At 46.5% G+C, this 20752-nt stretch overlaps 1 protein-coding gene across 1 annotated transcript in view; it reads right to left on the bottom strand.

The window, feature by feature from the left end:
* Positions 1 to 19627, bottom strand: part of KCP (kielin cysteine rich BMP regulator) — a 622724-nt gene extending 603097 nt beyond the window's left edge. The window contains exon 1 of the mRNA XM_078677796.1: positions 19083 to 19627. Within this exon, the coding sequence (XP_078533922.1) occupies positions 19083 to 19200 (118 nt within the window). The 5' untranslated portion in view covers positions 19201 to 19627. The remainder of the gene's footprint in view (positions 1 to 19082) is intronic.
* Positions 19628 to 20752: the final 1125 nt, after the last annotated feature.

Genomic DNA, 20752 nt, shown 5'->3' with positions numbered 1-20752 from the left:
GCCTAGTTTTTTCAGCTCATTTCGTGTATTTTGATTTTTATTCTTCTTCTTATTCGTCTTTCCTCCTATCAGATTATAGTTAAAGTCCCCTGATATAATCATATCGTGATATTGGTGTGTGACTTGTAGTGTTTTTATTAAGTTTCTTAAGTCTCTTCTTTTTTGTTCTTTGCAGGGTGGATATATATATTGAGGATTATTAGCTTATCTCCAACTCCTTCTCCTTGTGCAGGGGGATTTTCTTCCACTTTTATTATTTGGATCCAGTTTTCTCCGGAATCCATGTCCTCCGTTTTCCAGTCATTTTCTATTGCAGTATATGTGGACAGACCCCCTCTTGGGTGCCCATACTTGGAGGTTTTTTCCGCCATTATGTGGAATTCTTCGTAATCTTCCAAGTGCTTTGGTGAAGTGTTCCAAGTTTCTTGTAGCAATATTACTTTAAAGTTACTTAAATAGGTGAGGGTTTCTTGATCTTGTTGCATTTCTTTAAAACCATGAACGTTCCAGGAGCAGATCATGGTCTTTTTCTCATTTTGATTTTCAGCCTTATTGTTTTGTTCCCCCCTTATTGTGCTGTTATCTCCAGGACCAGTCGTGATTTCCCTCTGGCTGGGTGGCTGTTTGCCTATCCGTAATAATTTGCACGCCGGCTCCCCTGCATGTCTCTTGATTTGGTGACGTACTTCTGGCTCCTTTTAGTACCGCAGAAGAATTTCCCTTTGTTTTCAGAAACCCAGATGCCTCGTCATTTATGAGCGGGTATGGGTATTTAATTGACGGTGGATATGATATTATTATGCCCCAAGTTGCAAAAGTCTCTCTGGTGGAGAAGATCAGTTCCGTTGTCTCAATCGATGCCCATGTTGTTCTACTTACTTCCGAATCCATTTCCATGTTTGATTGGACAAATTCTAGTGCCAAGAGATCGGACGATGGAATTTCCCTTAATTTTGGAATTTCTCTGAATAATCTCAGTATGTTACCCCTATTTAGTATGTCGTTTTTTCCCTTCGACTGATATCCTGGCTTGAAGATTAGTTTACGGCCTGTTTCTGCTGGGTTTGATTTAGGTTCTTCATTTCCATTTTGTTCCCTTTTTTCCCTTGTCCTTTCCCCTGCCTTAGCGTTGATCGTGCGCTCAATGGTGGGCCATCCTTTTGAGCTTGATTTCGGCGTTGTGTATTCATCTTCATTTTGACGTCTATTCTCCTCCTTTATTCTGAACGTTTTTACTGTCCTGGTCTTTTCCATTTGTTATTTCTCCGATAGTGTATTGCACGTCCTGCCTTTTTTATCCAGGGTAATTGATAGGTGGCAGTCTATACTTGAGGATCTTTCTATGTACCGTCCGGGACTTTTTTCCCTTTTTGGCAAATTTGATTTATCTCTCTTAATCAGAAGGGGGAAAGGATCACTTGTCCTGCTTAAACCTTGGGTTCACAAGTCGAGGAACTGGTATCTCCCAACAAATATGACCCTCATACACGTGTATGTTGGTAGTTTCTCTTCAGCGGTATATACTGTGTCCACGCTTTTATACACGTGCGTGCGTAATCATCGAGTCATTTTTTGTATTGTGCACCCTCCACCAGGAGGTTTTGCCTTAAACCTAAGGCAAAACCTCCTGGTGGAGGGTGCACAATACAAAAAATGACTCGATGATTACGCACGCACGTGTATAAAAGCGGGGACACAGTATATACCGCTGAAGAGAAACTACCAACATACACGTGTATGAGGGTCATATTTGTTGGGAGATACCAGTTCCTCGACTTGTGAACCCAAGGTTTAAGCAGGACAAGTGATCCTTTCCCCCTTCTGATTAAGAGAGTTAACTACGGAGACTGAAAGGATTCTCACTCTGCCTCCCCCATCCCCATGATTATACAAATTTGATTTATCTTCATTGGTTATCCATTTGGTTATTACCTCCTGGTGCTTGGTCTTTGAACCATCCTCGTTTTTTGCTTCAGGTACCACTTTCTGAGACGTGTCTTCTATTTCCTGTAGTCTTGTTGGTTGTGCACACATCCGACTGCATCCATTTACAAACCTCAAAGCAGGATGCATTTACAACCTTAGAGGAGGCTGTGTACACATCTACAGCATTCATTACAGGATGCGTAAACAACTGACAGGATCCATTTACAGCCTCAGCGGAGGCTGTGCGCACATCTGGCAGAATCCAGTTACAAGCGTCTAATGAGGCTGCATAAACGCCTGGCAGGATCCATTTACAACCTTAGAGGAGGCTGTACACACATCTGGGAGCATTCGTTTAAACGCCTGAAAGGAAGCTGCATACACAGCAGGTAGGGCCCATTAAGACCTCAGGTGAGGCTGTGCACACAGCCTTCAGCATCCATTTACTGGTCTCAGAGGAGGCTGTATACAGCTGGCAGGACCCTCTTACATGCTTCAGAGGAGACTGCGCACTGCTGGCTGGCAGGACCCATTGTGACCTCTGAACAACCGGTGTACACAGCTGGCAGGATCCATTTGCAGCCCTCAGAGGACGCTATGTACAGCTGGCAAGGCCTGTTAAGACCTTATAGGAGGCTGTGAACATATCTAGAAGAGACCACTGGAGACCTTAGAGGAGGCTGTGAACACATCTAGCATTAACCACTACAGGCATCAGAGGAGGCTGTGAGCACATCTAGCATTAACCACTACAGGCATCAGAGGAGGCTGTGAGCACATCTAGCATTAGCCACTACAGGCATCAGATGAGGCTGTGAGCACATCTAGCAGGGGCCACTACTGGCCTCAGAGGAGTCTGTGAGCAGAGCTGGCAGAGTCCACGCCTCAGAGGAGGCTGTGCACAGCTGGGAGGACCTCTTTACAGGCTACATAGGGGGCACCGTTTTGGCACCTGTATAAGCGACCTCAAAACAACACACTGTCTGCTGCAGGTGTTTAGCATGGGGTGTTGGTAAGATCTTGAAACAGATCACAAAGGACTCTATTCACAAACTGAATTTTGTAGTACCAATAGTAGTATTACGGTAGTACTTCTCAGGTACTATAAAATGCTATTCACAAACCTACAAGCAGAGCCCTCCATATCTCCTATCTTTTCTATGTCGAGATTTCTGTAAAAGCGTCAGAGGTCTCTGCACACATAAACCTACGATTTAGCTGTAAATGTCAGAGGGACAATGGAAAGCTGCTCGGAAATGAGCAATAGTTACTAATAAATGGGAGGGATTCAGGGAGAAGTAAAGAGAAGTTTAAGGGTCTAAGGATGGGCTAAGGCTGGGGTTTGCTAACACAAACACACCCATTGCTATTCACTAACTACACTTCTAAAGTTACTACAACTCAAAAGGTCACAAATTACTAGTAAATGCACTCCAGCCCAGTCTTGGAGTGAGTATAGCACAAGACATGGCCACTCACTGCTACAGCAACCCACTCCCATAGAAAGTTATAGATGGGGGACTTAAATTAACACCTCAAAGGAAATCCTATCAAATAAATTCAATTATTTTGTCTTTCAAATTAAATAAATATATATATATATATATATATATATATATATATATATATATATATATATATATATATATATATATATATATGTATATATATACATTTGTTTTTCATATAAAAGTTATATTAAATTCAACATAAAACATTTTATAATGTTTAAAACGATTAACCAATGTAAAAAAGTAATTTAATTAAACTTGTAAGCTTTTAATACAAAATGTCTAATGATTTTTAACTGAATACAAAAAGACATAAACTGTAAGCAAATTGACTGATTAATCATTAAATATTAAAATGCTAGCTGCAGTTGTGTTATGTTAGAGGCTGCAAATAGGCTGAGAAGTTAACTTTAAAACTGTCCCAATAGACTATTGGCAAGGTATATTCACAGACGCGTGTGCTCTATGTGCCATGCCTAGAGATGGATCCAAGAATGGGTGTAGGGGAGGTGGACCTGAAGACGGTGTAACGATTGGTGGAGCATTAGCTTCTGTATGAACTTCATAATGAGGTAGAGATTTGTTATGAGGATGTAGATAAAAATGTTAATCCCCAGGGTTGACTTTTAAAACTGCTAGGAATAGTTTCATTCAGAAAAGATTCCACTGTTAAACACTCTATGGTTGGGGCAGTGGCGGTCACGTGTTCCCAGCCCGTGCTGATGGCGGTGGAGGAAATGGGTTCCATTGAGGACACGGAGGTTGAAAGGTATGCCTTGTGAGACAATCAACTTTTCGTACTTGTGTAGTGATGTCCAACATGAGACATGCATGAACATCTGGAGCGATGCTAGAAAGTGTGCCGTGATGACTGACGGTGTGGAATCATGACAGAAGGTGCTCAGAGTCCAGGTGTGAAGCCGGATGGGTGGAGTGAGGCTTGTACATGAAAGAGGTGTTTGAACCTGCGGCGCACGCCTCACCTGCATGGGCAGCCACTGGAGGTGTGGACTGATGCTCGGTGTGGGGATTGGTTGGTATCCATTGATGCTCAATGACGTTGAAACACGTGGAGTGAGGGTCGCCCGTGTAGAGTGCCCAGGGAACGCATGCTCCGATGCTCGAGTGTGAGGAATGATGTTGGAGTGGTGGCTGTATGACACTACACTGAGGTCGTTATTATCGACCCACAAAATCACCGCTACTGTAGCGGCCTCCCACTAGACTCCGAGGTATGCATTAACATACTATTCTTAATTCAACCCTTACTTATCTCGCGCATTGCGTATCATTGGAATTAAGAATGGTAAATATATATACTGACCCTACTATCCAATGCACGCTGCACGCGGTGTAGTGACCCACCACCAATGGAATGGGCGCACTGGTACTCGGAGTCTGAGCAGACAGAGGCGCTTGGTGGGGGAGGGGGCAGTGAGATGAAAGTTAGAAGTTTGGATAGCTGTTGCCAGTCGGCAGAGCAAGCTGCTGCAGTCACACATAACCCGATGTTTGGGAGGGAATCTTAGAGATGAAAAGGTGAACCTGGCGTGCAATTGACTCTGCCCACGTCACTGGCCTTCCAGAGGCACCGTCGTGTGGGGGAATCTCCACATGTTCCCTTGAGCCCACCCGCCTTCCGTTTGTAATTCCTTGGGACTATCAGTCCTCCCATGTTGGAGGAGGGCGACAGGTGGGGGAGGTCAGAGGACTGCAGACTGTGTCACACCTTAGGGAAACAAGCACTGGCAAAACCGATAGGTCTCACCTTTGGGACGTATTCGCTTTGTCGATGTTTTAGCCATGTGGTACAGCACCCCGATACGGATGCTTATTGTCTTTGTAATTGAATACCTTGGTAACATTTCTGCAAAAAACCCACACCCTGCTGCACGCTTCACATTCCAAACATGCAAGGTAAAGGAAACCGAAAGCAACTGAGTATATTCAAGTGTTCAGCTCAATCCTAGGAAGTTAACATCTACCACCATATTTTGTCTGTAAATTAATATATATATTTGAGTTAACAAATCTAGCCTCGGGACAGGAGCACTTCGTGGGATGGCGCTGATGATGCGAAGGAGAAACACCTGCGAGACACTGGTGAAATCAGGTAATCAGGTTATAAGAACTTAGCAGAGGAATTATGTGAGGGTAGATGCTTTAAGAATCTTGATGATGACGGACAGGCAGCAATAGTTAGAGCTATTAATGAGAAATACTGGAGCAAAGTTTTTGGAATTGCGTTTGTCAGTGGTCACATGACAATTTGGGTGTTCCAGTAATGATATTTTGGGGGAGATTTAAAGAGATGAGGGTAATAATACGTATGAGTTTTCACTCGTCAGCTTCGCTACCGGAGCTTACCACCAATTCTCTTCCCGCAGGTGAAGTTTTTTGACTCGCTCCCGGGGTCTTCTCCCAGTCACGGGCTGAGCCTTCCGTCGCCTATTCGCTTTCTCCCACACACACTGAACTGGTGATGCAATCGCAGAGCCAAAGGGGCGAAGCGGAACCACTACTGCCACAACCCAACAAGCAGGAGAGGGCGGGGCACGCTAAGTGGCAGAACATGAGCACGTAGCACGCTCAGGGGCAGTACAAGCGGAGTTAAGGGAGGGTAGCACAGGCAAGCGACAGAGACGATCCCGGGCATGCACGCAATAGACAGCAGCAGGAGGCGCAGAGAAGGCACCTGCCTACATATGTAAATATTGAACAAGACTCAACTGCAATGCAAAATGAGCGGATACAAAAAAGCAAAAGCACAGCGCTGTGCGCGCAACCTGAACCACGAGGAGGGGAATGCCGCTGCCACCCTGCACGCTGCTCCTCGCTCCCGCAAGCAAAATGCTGTGGGAGTGAACATTTGCCAAAAAGGTGGGACGTGCCCCCGCCTTTAGCCATTTGCAGGCTCCATTAAAAAAATGACACAGGCAACAGCCAACCAAATGTGTGAGTGGAGTCAGACCCACACAGAAAAGATTAGACTGATTACAAGAAGCCTCGCAGAGCAGCGAATGCGGGCTGGCTCAGGCTCGACCTAACAGAATGCTGAGATGTGCCCTGGGAAAGAAATTAATGTATGTAGTTTCCTGGGAGATAAAAATGGGTGAGCCACTGAATGCTCTAGATGGCCTCGAACCAGATGCCTAACTCTGGCTCAGCCCAAGGTCCTCTTGACCCCTCGAGCCCAATACGAGCCGAGCTTTCAGGTGGCTACTGCCTGACACTCAGGCTGTCACCTCATGTGTTACTGAATAAAGACAAATTATAATTGATGTAAAATGGGCAAGAGAGAAATAGATACCCAGCTAATAGCCGAACTGTACAGTTTGTAAGAAGTCCCAGCTTCCCCACTGGGCAAAATTGTGTGATCCTGGCCAAATATTATATCCACCAAGATTTCTTTTTCTTTTTGGCTCTGAATTGACCAGGTAACAAGAAAGAAATCAATGAGAGATGCTGAGGAAAATTGCAGTGGATAACATGCATATTCCTTGAGCAGCGGATACTCTGCATGCTGTGGATCTATTAACCAAAACACATGTTTTAATGCAGTAAGGATTTTAAGCATGCAGGGTTTTAGTCGATTTTTTTTGCTCTATTTGATGTATCAAGGCTAAAATTTAAAATCCCCCCACCCAAATCATTGGACCTACAGCAGCCATTGCTGGATTTTGAAGTTGAAATAATGGCTCAACATCGTCAGTAATGGGGCCATGATACTTAACCAGATGTAACACATTTTCTTTGACTGCCACTTTGACCCATAGCCAACACCCTTTAACAACCGTGACAACATCACAAATTTGCCAATCAATTGTATGGGTAAGCAAAATTGCTACGCCACTTATGACAGCCCCTGTCAAGGCATAAAATGAATGAGAATATCTCTTAGGGAAGAAAGATTTGGAAAGGTTGTCTCTAAGGTGTGTTTCTTCTTGAAGAAAAATCGATTTCAGCTTGAATGTGGACATCCAGTTCATCATAGCTCGAGCTTTACTCTTATTAAGAAATCCATTGACATTGCATGAAATAATTTTCACTTTTTCATCATGGGATGCATAAATAAGCTTTCTGGGGGTTCCCGCCTGGCCTCAACCGCTTTTTTTTGTTTTCACGCCTATCCTTAGAACCTGTATGGATAAAGCTCATCAAGCTCTCGAAAAGAATACAGATTATGAACCTCTTGGTTCTGCAACTGCACATTTTTTTTCTGCTAGTGTTCCACCCTGTCCCCCACTCTACCAACCCCAACCTCATCCCGGTTGGAGGGGAGGAGTGTCTAAGGTCCTCCCTCTTGGCCCACCCTGTTTACTGTGGTGAACGGACATAGCACCTGTCCATCCTCTCGATGCCCCCCCCCTCCCCCCTCCCAAGGGCCGAATAATGCAACGAAATGATCGCAGAGCAATCCTCTGGGGAGCGGGGTGGAATATACTGCCATTGTTTTGGGCTGTAAAAGTATCATTAATAACCTAGTGCAAAAAAGCGCAAAATGCGAGATATCAAAATATCAAGTGTATGAAGACCCAGCTATCATATAGGCTTCATAGAACATTCCAATATTAACACCATAAGGAATGTAATGTGCTATATGCGAAATATCAGGCAGCGGCTTAAAATAGATCTATCCCACAAAGCTCAGTCATAGCTATTACAAAAGCCCCACATCGCTGGGTCATTAAAATCTAGGTGTGTAGAGCAAAATGCAAATAAATCTATTTATCATCTAAACATCATGTTCATTGAAGTTCTAATATTCAACTCACAACACATCATGCAAACTGTAGAGTGCTGCGTGATAGGCATCAAACATTAGTCACTGAACGCAGCAATTTGCCTATTTAAGACTTTCTGAAGAACCTGTTGCGTTTCTTCTAGCTTTGCACAGAGTTAGAATTGGCCTTTAAAATACATTTTCAATTTGGATTGCTGGACTATTGCGGCCAGTGCTCCAACAAAAAAATGATGAAGCGAGCCAACACATCGGCAAATTTCTTGCTTGGTCCACCAGGCTAAGAAAGAACAAAAAGATAGTTGATAGAATTGAAAATCCATAGACTCCGTCCTTAATAGACAAAAGTAGCGAGATTTATGAGGTTTTTGTGCAGCACTATCGCAATGTCTACAAGAAAGGGGAGATGGTTCCTGGACATAGATTAGAGCAGTTTTTGGAGACCATTACACTGCTGCAAGTGGCGGGCGAGGAAAGCAGGGCATTCCTGGGGGAAATGTAGGTCTCTGAGGCTTGTTGTGCTCTCCCAAGCATGCCAAATGGTAAGGCCTGTGGCAGCTATGGCATTACGATAGAAGTGCGCAAGGTATTTTCCAAAGTGTTGTTACCGTTCTTATTTAGTTTATTTAACCAGTTTAGATCTGGGAAAGCTATTCATCAGTCCTTTAAGGAGTCAGTAATTGTTAGTTTCCATAGAAGGCTAAAAGTGCCACCAGTGTTAATTCTTACAGACCCGTTAGTCTGTTGAACTCAATTATAAGCTATTCTTGAAAATGTGGGCCTCTCGTGTTATTCCGCTAGCTAATAATTTAATACATAAGGATCAATGCAGGTGTTTAGCAGGTAGACAAGTATCAGTCAACACTTGTGTTTTTTAATCCAAGCAATTGACTACTTTTCTAACAACAAGACGGCTGCTATTTTAATGATGGACGCAGAGAAAGCATTTGACCTGGTCATTTGGGATGCACTGTTTTATATTCTTAGGAAATTTTGATTTCCAGATCAATTTTTAATAATGTTATGGAATCTTTACCAAGGGGCAATGGCCAAAGTGATTATCCATGCGAATGATGCAGGAAGGATCTATATCAACCCGGGGTTCACATCAAGGTTGTCACTGGTCCTTAGTGTTGTTCACTATTTTTATCGAACCATTAGCAATTTGTTGGCTCGCACACATCTACTCGGAGAGAGGTCTGTGGGCAGCATATGCACATGGGGAAAGAGATGGGTGACATTTCGCAGGAAACATAGGTACACAGCACAGAGACGAGCCTTGTGGGGCAAAAACTGCAGAGGAGGGGTTATTTAGGCAGAAAAGGGCGGTTAGGATATAGATTCAGGTGGCTCAGGTGGTTCTGGGGATATATGTACGCCTAGGTAAATTCACAGAATAAATGTGTAGAAACGTACAACATGTTCACTAAGTTCATTGAATATGACACATGGGCTGCCTTCGCCACACACAGACCATACTTGGTCTTCAACTTTACCACTGCTCACTCAAAACTTTGCCTTCCGGTATCTGTGTCCCTCTAGGCCATTCTAAATGAATTCACCTTGGTTGCACCACTCCTGCTGTGAGATCGCCTCTCGCCTCTGCGCATAGCATGCAAGACTAGGGCCCATAATTATGAAGCCTTGGCGTTGTCCTCACATCATGCATGGTAGTGGACGGGTAACACAAAGGCTTCATTAATATCTACAAAGCCACAAAAGGCCTATTTTGCGTGGCTTTATGAAGAAATGTAAAGCAAGGCAGATGTTTGCACTGGGTTACGTTTATTTCAACTTGCAAGGCATTCCATGGGTGGGGCATGAGCATTCCCATGCTTCCAGCCATGGATTTTGGCACATTCCCAGATGTACAAAGACTTGTATACCTGGGAATTGCATACAAAATATACACTTTTCCAAGTGAGACATAAGGAGGAGATATATCTCTCTGTCACCTAATCATTTCCTCTTTCCGTGTGTGCTGCATGCTGCAGCACACACAGGAGGAAAATGCCTCTAAGGATTGTTTTTGTGCAGAAAAGTGTCCCTTTCTACATAAAAACAATCCTGCCTGTAACGCAGGCACACTTGCGCTATGGTGTAAGGGTGCCTGCATTGGCCCTAGGCTGCACACAGTGTACCAGTACAAGGAGAGAGCAGAAATATTCCAAATGTTTGTAAATATGGAGCATTTCTGTTCCCTCCCTTTGACACAACGCAGAACATCAACTTTGATTACTGCTCTCCATTGCGTGAAAGTTTAGTAAATGTGCCCCTAAGTTGGAAAGATGCTCAGAAATGTGTACCTCAATTCTAATCCAGTCTCGCATTTTAACCTCTAACGCTCTCTCAGTTCGGTTCAAATATTTAAGCTCGTCTTTCAGGATGTCTGTGGACATAGTAAGTGGTGGGAACCAGTTTTGAGACTCGTGGCCTGTCTAGGAGCTCACAACTAGAGGACTATATCTAGTTTCTGGAATGTATTTCTCCAGACCAAACATTCTGTACATATGGATGAACGAAAAGAAGTCAGTGGGAGGACAGATGCCTAATTAGTGTTAGAAAGAATCAGAATCAAGTTTATTTTTTAGGTCCCTGCAATAGCAATCAAATTCAAGACAGAGAAAGGAATAGAGTGTCAATGCCCATCTCATACTGGGCCTCATTTCAGAGATGGTACTCTTTGGACTAATAACCAGCATGCAAGAATACAGTGTACATGTTTGCCCCCCTTTCATTCTGTGTCGCTGTTGAAACCATTATACATATGCATCACTGAAATTCAATATATGCAGCTCTCTAGGACTAATATAGGTCATATGTGGGATTGACAGATCTCTAGATATGTGCTGAACACCATACGTGCACCCTTGGGCGTTACTTTCACAAATAATTATCATCAGTTAGGTTTATCAGTGGGTTCTGTTAAGCAAAGACAAACTATAACTGTTGTACACCAAGGACTGACACCTAGCTGAAGAACCCTTGACTGCACGTAGAATAGGAGATCCACGTCTTGATGATCTTGGTCTGCCAGAAGTAAGGGCGACCCCTTCTATTAAAGCAAACACAAAGAGATGATGGACAGAGCACTGAAACTTTTCAGACACTCACCCCCAGTCACAGATCTGGGTTGAATCCATCATCGTTCTGTAGCTCACGTCATCACCTCATTTCAGACCCAGCTATACGCAAATCAGTCTTGACCTTGTGGGAACAGTCCAGCCCAAACTGGAAGGTCTTCCCTGAACTGGAAACAAGCATCCTGGGACCGGTTTAGGGGTAACACCCCTCTTCAGCCAGGCTAGCATGAATCCAGTAGCAAAGTGAGCAAGGGACCCACATCTGGGCATACCCTGCCAACTTAGGGCAACTAAAGCAAACACAAGGAGATGATGGAAGGAGCGCTGAAACTTTACAGACACTCACCCCCAGTCAAAGATCTGGGTTGAATCCATCATCATTCTTTAGCTCACTTTGCCACCTTAGTTCAGACCCAGTTATATACAAAGCAGTCTTGACCCTGTGCCTCATGGGAACAGTCCAGCCCGAACTGCCAAGCCAGGTCTTCCCTTAACGAGAAACAAGCATCCTGGGACCAGTTTTGGGGTAACACCCCTCTTCAGCCAGGCTAGCTTGAATCCAGTAGCAAAGTGAGCAAGGGACCCACATCTGGGCATACCATGCAAACTTAGGGCAACTAAAGCAAACACAAGGAGATGATGGAGGAGCGCTGAAACTTTACAGACACTCACCCCCAGTCAAAGATCTGGGTTGAATCCATCATCATTCTTTAGCTCACTTTGCCACCTTAGTTCAGACCCAGATATATACAAAGCAGTCTTGACCCTGTGCCTCATGGGAACAGTCCAGCCCGAACTGCCAAGCCAGGTCTTCCCTGAACGAGAAACAAGCATCCTGGGACCAGTTTTGGGTTAACGCCCCTCTTCAGCCAGGCTAGCTTGAATCCAGTAACAAAGTGTGCAAGGGACCCACATCTGGGCATACCATGCAAACTTAGGGCAACTAAAGCAAACACAAGGAGATGATGGACGGAGCGCTGAAAATTTTCAGACACTCAACCCCAGCCACACATCTGAGTTGACTCCATCATCGTTCTTTAGCTCACTTCACCACTTCAGTTCTGACGCAGCTATATGCAAATCAGTCTTGACCCTGTGCCTTATGGGAACAGCCCAGGCGAACTGCCAAGCCAGGTCTTCCCTGAACCGGAAACAAGCATCCTGGCACCGGTTTCGGGGTAACACGCCTCTTCAGCCAGGCTAGCTTGAATCCAGTGGCAAAGTGAGCAAGGGACCCAGGTCTGGGCAGGGTACTTAGGGCAAACAAAGCAAACACAAGGAGATGATGGACGGAGCTCAGAAACTTTTCAGACACTCACCCCCAGTCACAGATCTAGGTTGAATCCATCATCGTTCTTTAGCTCACTTCGCCACCTCAGTTCAGACCCAGCTAATTGCAAATCAATCTTGACCCTGTGCCTCATGGGAACAGTTCAGCACGAACTGCCAAGCCAGTTCTTCCCTGAACCGGAAACAAACATCCTGGGACCGGTTACGGGGTAACACCCCTCTTCAGCCTGGCTAGCTTGAATCCAGTGGCAAAGTGAGCAAGCGACCCACGTCTGGCCATACCCTGCCAACTTAGGGCAAACAAAGCAAACACAAGGAGATGATGGATGGCGCTGTAACTTTTCAGACACTCACTCCAGTCACAGATCTGGGTTAAATCCATCATCGTTTTTAGCTCACATTGCCACCTCAGTTCAGACCCAGCTATATGCAAATCAGTCTTGACCCTGTGCCTCATGCCTTCTATTAGCCACGATGCTTGGTAGTGCCAAAGCAGATAGTGCATTCCAGAAGAAGCCCCAGTTGAAGGAAAAAGTCCAGTGGGCAAAACACGTCCTGGATGGCAGTGAAATTCAAGAGCAAGCAGATGAACCAAGAAGCAGGCAGAACACCCAGAAGCAGAACTGAAGGAAATCCCAGGCAATAACTAAAGAGGCATATTAGTCAAACAGAGACAACTGGAAACAAGCTGGCAGCAAATAATCTGTGGACAGAACAGACAAAGCGTTGCAACACAAAGGGAAATATATCTGGCTCCCTTTTATAACCCCAAAAACCAGGAATTTACATCAGGAATGGATAGCGCCATAATGGACAGGGAAGGTCTAATAAAAGTCTTAGGACGGCTGCCATCTTGGATTGGGAAGGCTATACTCCATGAATCCTCACTAGAGAATTCTGGGAAGAAGATAGTTATGTTATGTTATGTTATGTTATGTTATAAAATGTTTTGTAGCGCGCTCTGCTACTGCAAAGTATCCTGGCGCGATATGTGAGATTGACCAGAGAAATCAGTCAAAGGGGGAAATTAAATGCTGAGATTGAATAAATGGGTTTTGAGCCCTTTTTTAAACCCCGCCAGTGTGGGTGAAGCTCTCAAAGAAAGCGGCAAAGAATTCCATGATCGAGCTGTTTGAACAGAAATGGATTGACCGCCCAATCTTGCGTATCTGACTTTGGGCATTGTCATCAAATGCAGATTAGCCGATCGGAGAGCACGGCGAGGGGTATACAAAATGAACCTTTTCTGCAGATAATGTGGCCCAAGTTGGTGCAAGGCACGATAGGCCAGGACCAGCGATTTAAACAAAATGCGATGGGCCACTGGGAGCCAATGAAGGTCTCGGAGATGGGCACACACACTGGTTCTTCTCGGGAGATGAAACAGGAGTCGCACAGCCGCGTTCTGAATAATCTGCAACCGTTTTATGAGGTATGCGGGGAGACCACTAAACAGTGCATTGGCATAGTCAAGCCTTGCCAAAATCAGGGCCCGCAGAACAGTCTCTTTCGCCTCCCTAGGGAGAAGCGGAAAGAACCTCTTGAGTGACTTGAGGGTGGCGAAACAGGTCCCTGTAAGTTTTTTTAGGTGGACTTCAAACTTGAGGTCCTGTCCGAACCATACCCCCAGGTTTTTTGCCGGGCCTCCGAAAGAACTGGGACACGGAAGATCAGTCGGCCAAATGAGATCTCTGAAATTGGCCGGGAAGTTACCGTAGAATAAAATCTCAGATTTGTCCTCGTTACATTTGAGCTGAGCTAAAGCAAGCCAGCGAAAGACATGGGACAGACAAGTACGGACCATTAAGGCATCCAGACAGTCCTTTGGCCAGGTGAACAACAGCTGCGTGTCATCAGCATACGCCATTATTTTTGCTCCCCACTGCTCAGCCAAATAGATTAACGGGGTCATATAAACGTTGAACAGCAGAGGACTCAATGTAGAGCCCTGCGGCACCCCAGTGGTGAGCTTCTTGGGTAGCGAGGCGTGTGGTGGCATCCATACCTGCTGCGTCTGATCAGACAAGAACGATGAGATCCAGGCAAGGAGCGCACCCGTCAGGCCTACCTCTGCCAGCCTCGTCAGCAGCTGAGTATGGGGCACCGTATCGAAGGCGGCAGAGAGGTCCAACAGAACCAGGACCGCCCTGCCGCCCCCGTCCAGGCACTCCCTGATGGCCTCTGATACCTCGACCAGTGCCGTCTCAGTGCTAAAGGCAGCCCTGAACCCCGATTGTGCCGGGTGCAGGGCCTGGGAGGACTCAATGAAATTGTTCAGCTGCCAAAGTGCAGCGAACATGTGCAAGAAAGGTCAGCACAATTAATAAAAGCTCGCACTGAGGCGGCAGTACAATTTAAAAATTGATTTAAAGGTCTTGCGCAATAGCGAGAAAACAATTTAAAAACAGATAATAAAGCAGCAAAGTTAAAGTGCAAGGCTGGGGGCTGGATCAGCAATTCTCCCGGGCAGACAAAGTCTCAATACTCACATAGCTCAGATAGTTTCTGTTAATGGGGGCACCAGAGGTGCCTCCTGGCAACACCCCCCTCGGAAACATAAAAGAGATGCAGAGGATCATACTTGCAGAGCAGCCACTGCAAGGTAGGTGCCCGTGAGGAGCACAGTGGATGGCCGGCGCTGCCTGCGCCCCTGCTACAAACACGCTGCGCGCCCTGACTCCAAGAAAACACCTCGGGGATCGGTATCTGGTGAGGCATTGGCACAACAATTAGTCCCAGAACCCACTTGTTTGCTAAATTGAAAAACAGTACCAGGAGCATGACATGTAGAATATATGAATGGTACAGGCATCGCAGGTTACACTGCAGTATGCATGATTTATCTTTAGCAGATAACAGTTATAATGTAACGTTTTATAATTTGAGGTTTTTCTACTTTCAAAGGGCCTAAAAGTGTTTTAGTGTGTTCGTATTTTTCCACTGCACAGATAAAGCAGCAAACTTGCTATGTAACAAATTGTTTTACTAAGATTCGTTCTTATTCGCATTACCTTCTGCTCACATTTCCCTACAGGCAGAAGAGTCCTAAACAAAATTAGCTATAATGGAACATGTGGGAGCAATCTGACTTAAACCATGTGTTCAATGCACCAAACCCAAAAGAGCTTCTTGGCAATGGTTTTAAGTAGCAGGAGCTGTAGAACAGATATGTCGTCGGTGTTTTCTTTTGAAGAGCTATACCACTGATGAAAACTAGCAACGTATTTCAGCCAGGCATCGTGCACTGCTTTTATAGTAAATAGCCCTCTACAAAATGGCTTAATTAAAGACAAGACTTCTCTTTCAACTATGGCACCAATAGAAATAGCTGATGCTCAATTACCATGGCGCAGCATCTAGAGTTCATTCCTGACGCATGACACAAGTTATCCTCCCATGATGCACTTATCAAAATGACAAGAGTTCCACATAGCACACTAAAGCCCCTTCTTTCCATACCTCCAAAATATTTGGTATGAATTCTGTAATTGCCATTAGGTCAAACTAAAAGATTAGAAAAATTCACTGTAATGTGTGGTTAAAAGTTAACATTTCCACAGTGAGGTGTCCCATATTAATTTTCTGTGATTCCAACCAAAAGTTTAGACAGCACTCCACTGTCAAGGTACCATCACTTTGAACAGGTCTTTGGGTCCACCTATTTACAAGTGCATTATATCCAATGGCACTTGTAATATGGCGGAAGGGATATTAGTCACCAAACTCTAAATCAGCCCTTTTTAGGTCTCGCAGACCTATCGTTGCAGCACATATGTGCTGCTCGCTCTGCGAGGCATATTGTAGTAGGGTATGTTTTAGAGGTTGGGTGGAAGCTCCACCCCTATTTTTCATTGGCTGGTGTCATCATCTATGGTAAACACTGGCCTCCGATTGAAAATTAGGCTATTTAGTCCCTCCTTGTTACCGCCCTGTCTCCTTTTGGGACGGCCCATCGGGACTGGATCTTTTACTTGCGGCGTTATACAGTCTCCTTAAATTACTCTGGGGGCACTTTTTCCCCTCATTCACGCAATGGCAACAGTTTATGATTAAGTGATACAAGCACAGGCCGAGGTTTGACCCTGAAAACAGAAGATAACTTTGGTCGGTGGGGCCGGATCTTCCCCCGGTTTGTGGCATGCCGAGTTATGCATCCTGGGGCCGGGCGCAGGGGGGTGACGTGTGTGATTGTTATTACTTGTTCCGAGTACCGCGGATATTACCTCGGGGATCGCTGGTTAAATGTCATCCTCCGGCTACATCCTGCTGTCTGCGAAGCTTTAGGTGGGATGCCCCCCTCTTGCAGTCTGGCCCCTTACTCCTCTCCCACAGATGACTTGAGCGGTCATTACAATGCTGCTTCCTTCTGGTTGAGCGTTACAGCAAACAAATGATGGACGGTATGCTGACAATGCAAACATTCTCCCCCAGTCAAAAGATCTGGGTTCAATCCATCGTTCTTTTGCCCACTATGCCACCCTAGTTTGGACCCAGCCATATGGAAATCAGTCTTGACCCTGTGCCCCATGGGAACAGTCCAGACCGAACTGCCAGGCCAGGTCCTCCCTGGACCGGAAACAGGCATCCTGGGACCGGTTTCAGGGTATGTCACCCTTCTTCAGCCAGGCTAGCTTGAATCCAGTGGCACAGTGAGCAAGGGACCCACGTCTGAGCATACCCATCTCACTTAGGGCGAAAAGTGTTACAGCAAACAAATGATTGACGGAATGCTGACAATACAAACATTCTCCCCAGTCAAAAGATCTGGGTTAAATCCATTGTTCTTTTGCCCACTACGCCACCCCAGTTTGGACCCGAAACCGGTCCTTGGATGCTTGTTTCCAGTCCAGGGAGGACCTGACCTGGCAGTTCGGTCTGGACTGTTCCCATTGGGCGCAGGGTCAAGACTGATTACACAAATCTCATGGCACAAAGACTTCTACTGGAGCATAGACAGGCTCACAGAGATTTACACTGGGGCATCTCCAGAGTGCACAGACCCTGAGGCACACTGAGAGAGGCGTGCACAGTCTGGAGCACCTCATGCTTACACGAATCTAATGGAGAACTCACCAAGACTTGCACTGGTGCTACTCGGATTTACACGGGTCTTATGGCACACTAGGGCATCCACTGGCGCCACTCTGGAGATGTCTGTGGTCTCTTGGGTGAAAAAACTATATGACTACGGCAAAAGCCAGCCGAGCACCTTTTTAAAGTTCAAGAATAATATATCACAAAAAGTGCAATCTATTTCAGAAATGTTGCAGAGAGAAAACAAAGGGATTCAGAGAGAAGTCAGCAAAGAGCTCCGAAGCCCTCGAGAGCAGCTCCCTTCGATGACTCCTGTGCCAAGTCCAGAGCCTGAATCCTGCAGCAGACTCCCTGTTACTGTGTTTGCGCGGGACTTTAACTTCAGATTTAGAGATTTGAAGTGGGATAAAGCACAGCCGCGGCCAGTAGTGGGAGTACCGGCCGGGCGTTGACGTTGGGAGGGGCAGGGTGGGGGGTAGTAATGTATGGATTAGGGACTTAACAGGTAAGTAAACATATAAGTAAATAAAACGAATTTCGTTGCGTGCACTGCATCACCAGATAGCGCTGCTATCGCTCACTTTTGGGCATTTTCACCAATGCAGTTATCACCAGCAGAAGTCTGGGACAGTGGTTGACGATTGTATGACCTTTTCACCAAAGGGAGCCCAATTGGCTCACAGTGCGAGACAGTGAAGATGTTCATACTTCTCCGAGCCATAAAGCACCTCAAAACTATCCTGTTCCAAGAGCAGCGCTATACGAGTTCCTTCTTCATTCATTTATTCATAAGAGAGACGCGACAGGCGGCTGGGGGTGGGGGCACACATACATAGACCGACTAGTTAAATGAAGATTAAAAGTAGCCATAGAGAGAGGCTGTTCGCGATAGAGAGAAGGAGAAAAGAAGAAAGAGGGAGAGAGAGGGAGGGAGAGAGGAGAGAGAGAGAAAAGAGAGAAGAGAGAGAGAGAGGAGTTCTAAAGCTACCGGGGCGGGGATGGGAGGGATAGATATGGAAAAATAAAGAAACTCAAGCAGGAGGACAGAGATAATTAAACAATGAAAGAAAGAGACGTGGAGAGGGAAGAAGGAGACGTCATGTCCACATGTGCGGCAAACCCACAATTAAGCGGAAAACACCGTGGTAGCCGATTCGCTCATTCTAGTGGCCTTTGGTGAAAGAGGCAGAGGCGGCAGCCAAAAACGGCCGATAAACGCAGAACAGAGACAGACAGGAAGTCTGCGAGGGGGAGCGTGACAGAGAGGAATAAAAAGCTAAAGATGCAGATTCTATGGACAGACAGAGAGAGCGTGAGGGAGGGAGTTAGACGGCCGAAGAGGAAGACACGGTAGACAGAGGCCGGCTGACCTAGAGAGAGGATGGTTAGGCTGAATATATAGACATGGACTGTCAGACATTGACAGAAACAGACAGGGAAAGAGCCCGAAAGGGTGGATAGCTCAAAGGTAGACAGAGACCCACATGGAAGACTCACCGTTGTCATCGAAGTAGTGCATGTTCAGGTGAGCTTCCGGGTCCGCGGGCTGTGCCAGGGCCGGGTGGGCACAGAGCAGTGCCAGCGCCTGGACCCACAGAGCCAGCCCCCGACACATCTCCCTGGTGCACACCGGACACCCCGCTACCCCGGGGTACAGCAGGGGCGTGACTGTCAGTGGAAGCTGGGGCTCCAGCAGGGTTCCTTCCGGGCGGGCTGTCCCACGAGTACCCCCAGGACGCCGGGCACGGTCTCCGAGCAGGCAGCCGATCCGAGGGGGTCCCTTGTAGGACAGGATGCGGGGGTCTCCTCAAAAGTAAGTTCTCAAAAGTTGACTTGCACTTCACGGCCGGGGGTTGGGAGACAAGGGGGGCACCGGAGAGTCTTTGTTCAATGGTTGGGTCGCGGTGCCCTGGTCACCCTCCCAGAGGTCATCTCACCGGTTCCGGTCAGCGGCAGCACCGCCCTGCGTGCAGGGGTCTCCCTCCAGCGAGCATCCCTCACAGAGCCCCCCTGCCCCACTCTCTGCGGCTGCCCCCGCACTCTCCGCCCCTCTCCTCCCGGTTATCTCTCACTCTTCTCTCTCCTGTCCACCCTGTCCTCCCTTTCTCTTTCAAAGACCCCTCTCCCACCCTGTCCCGTGCTCCCGCCCCCTCTTTCTCCCTGCGCACCCCTGTAGTGCACCCCTGCAGCGGAGGGGAAGCTGTGAGTGTACGGGGACTGGGGGGCTCCACCTCTGGCCGGCGGGAGGAGAACCACGGAAAAGGCTCTCCGGCCGGCCCTGGAGTCAGGTTACAAAAGCACAAACAGCCCCTCCAAAAGCTCTCGAGTGGCTGCAGGAGAACAGTGCGATCCCGAGCCTCGCCCCGCCCCTCTGCGCTCCTCCTCTACGGGGTGAACCTACATTGTTATACTAAAGTGCCTGTTACTAGAGACTTTGCTAACCTCTGGTTAGCTAGCTCAGTGGGTTAAAGCAACTGCCTTAGACATCTGTGTATGACTTACAAGGCTCATAGTTTGTCACTTTCCCGCCATCTAATTCTACCCAAGTGCACTGGGCAAAAGTAGGGCTGGCTGTTGCAAACTTTGTCTACTAAGCGAGACTATTCTCGTTTACGGACATTCTTAGTTGGTCATGTTCACTTTCAGATGAGCTCTGTAGAATGATATATGACGGTGGCGACGAGGCATCAGGATTTTGATTCGCCCTGGTCTGGAGCCTTGGGCATCATCATCACCTTATTCTAATTTTCAGATTAATTGACATAAGCATCCCAGGCTCTGTTCTCAAATGTCTTATATCGGACGCAGAGACTCGTCCTAAATAGCGCCCTAGCACTTTTCGGTCTGAGACCTAAGCTTTGCGTTGTGGTGTCCCACAGGTTTCCATCTAGCGGTCTTCTCTGTTTAACATCTATAGGTTCCCTTGGGCAAGCTACATCCTCAGGAAGGTGAGCACTTTTTCATGTACGCTGATGACACCTAACTAGCTGGGTTCTGCCCTCCCCACCCAGCCGAATGGCCCATGACCTATACCTCTCTACCACTTAGTTGATTGTGGATGATCAAGAATTTGATAACACTGAATCTACCCATGCCCAACCTTTTTGTTACCTCTTCCAACATTCTGCAAAAAAAGCTTTGTATAGCCCTGGCGGGTCCTGCACCAT

Source organism: Lissotriton helveticus, chromosome 1_1, assembly GCF_964261635.1.
Source record: "Lissotriton helveticus chromosome 1_1, aLisHel1.1, whole genome shotgun sequence".
Classification (NCBI taxonomy): Eukaryota; Metazoa; Chordata; class Amphibia; order Caudata; family Salamandridae; genus Lissotriton; species Lissotriton helveticus.
This window is presented reverse-complemented; position numbering and strand designations above follow the sequence as displayed.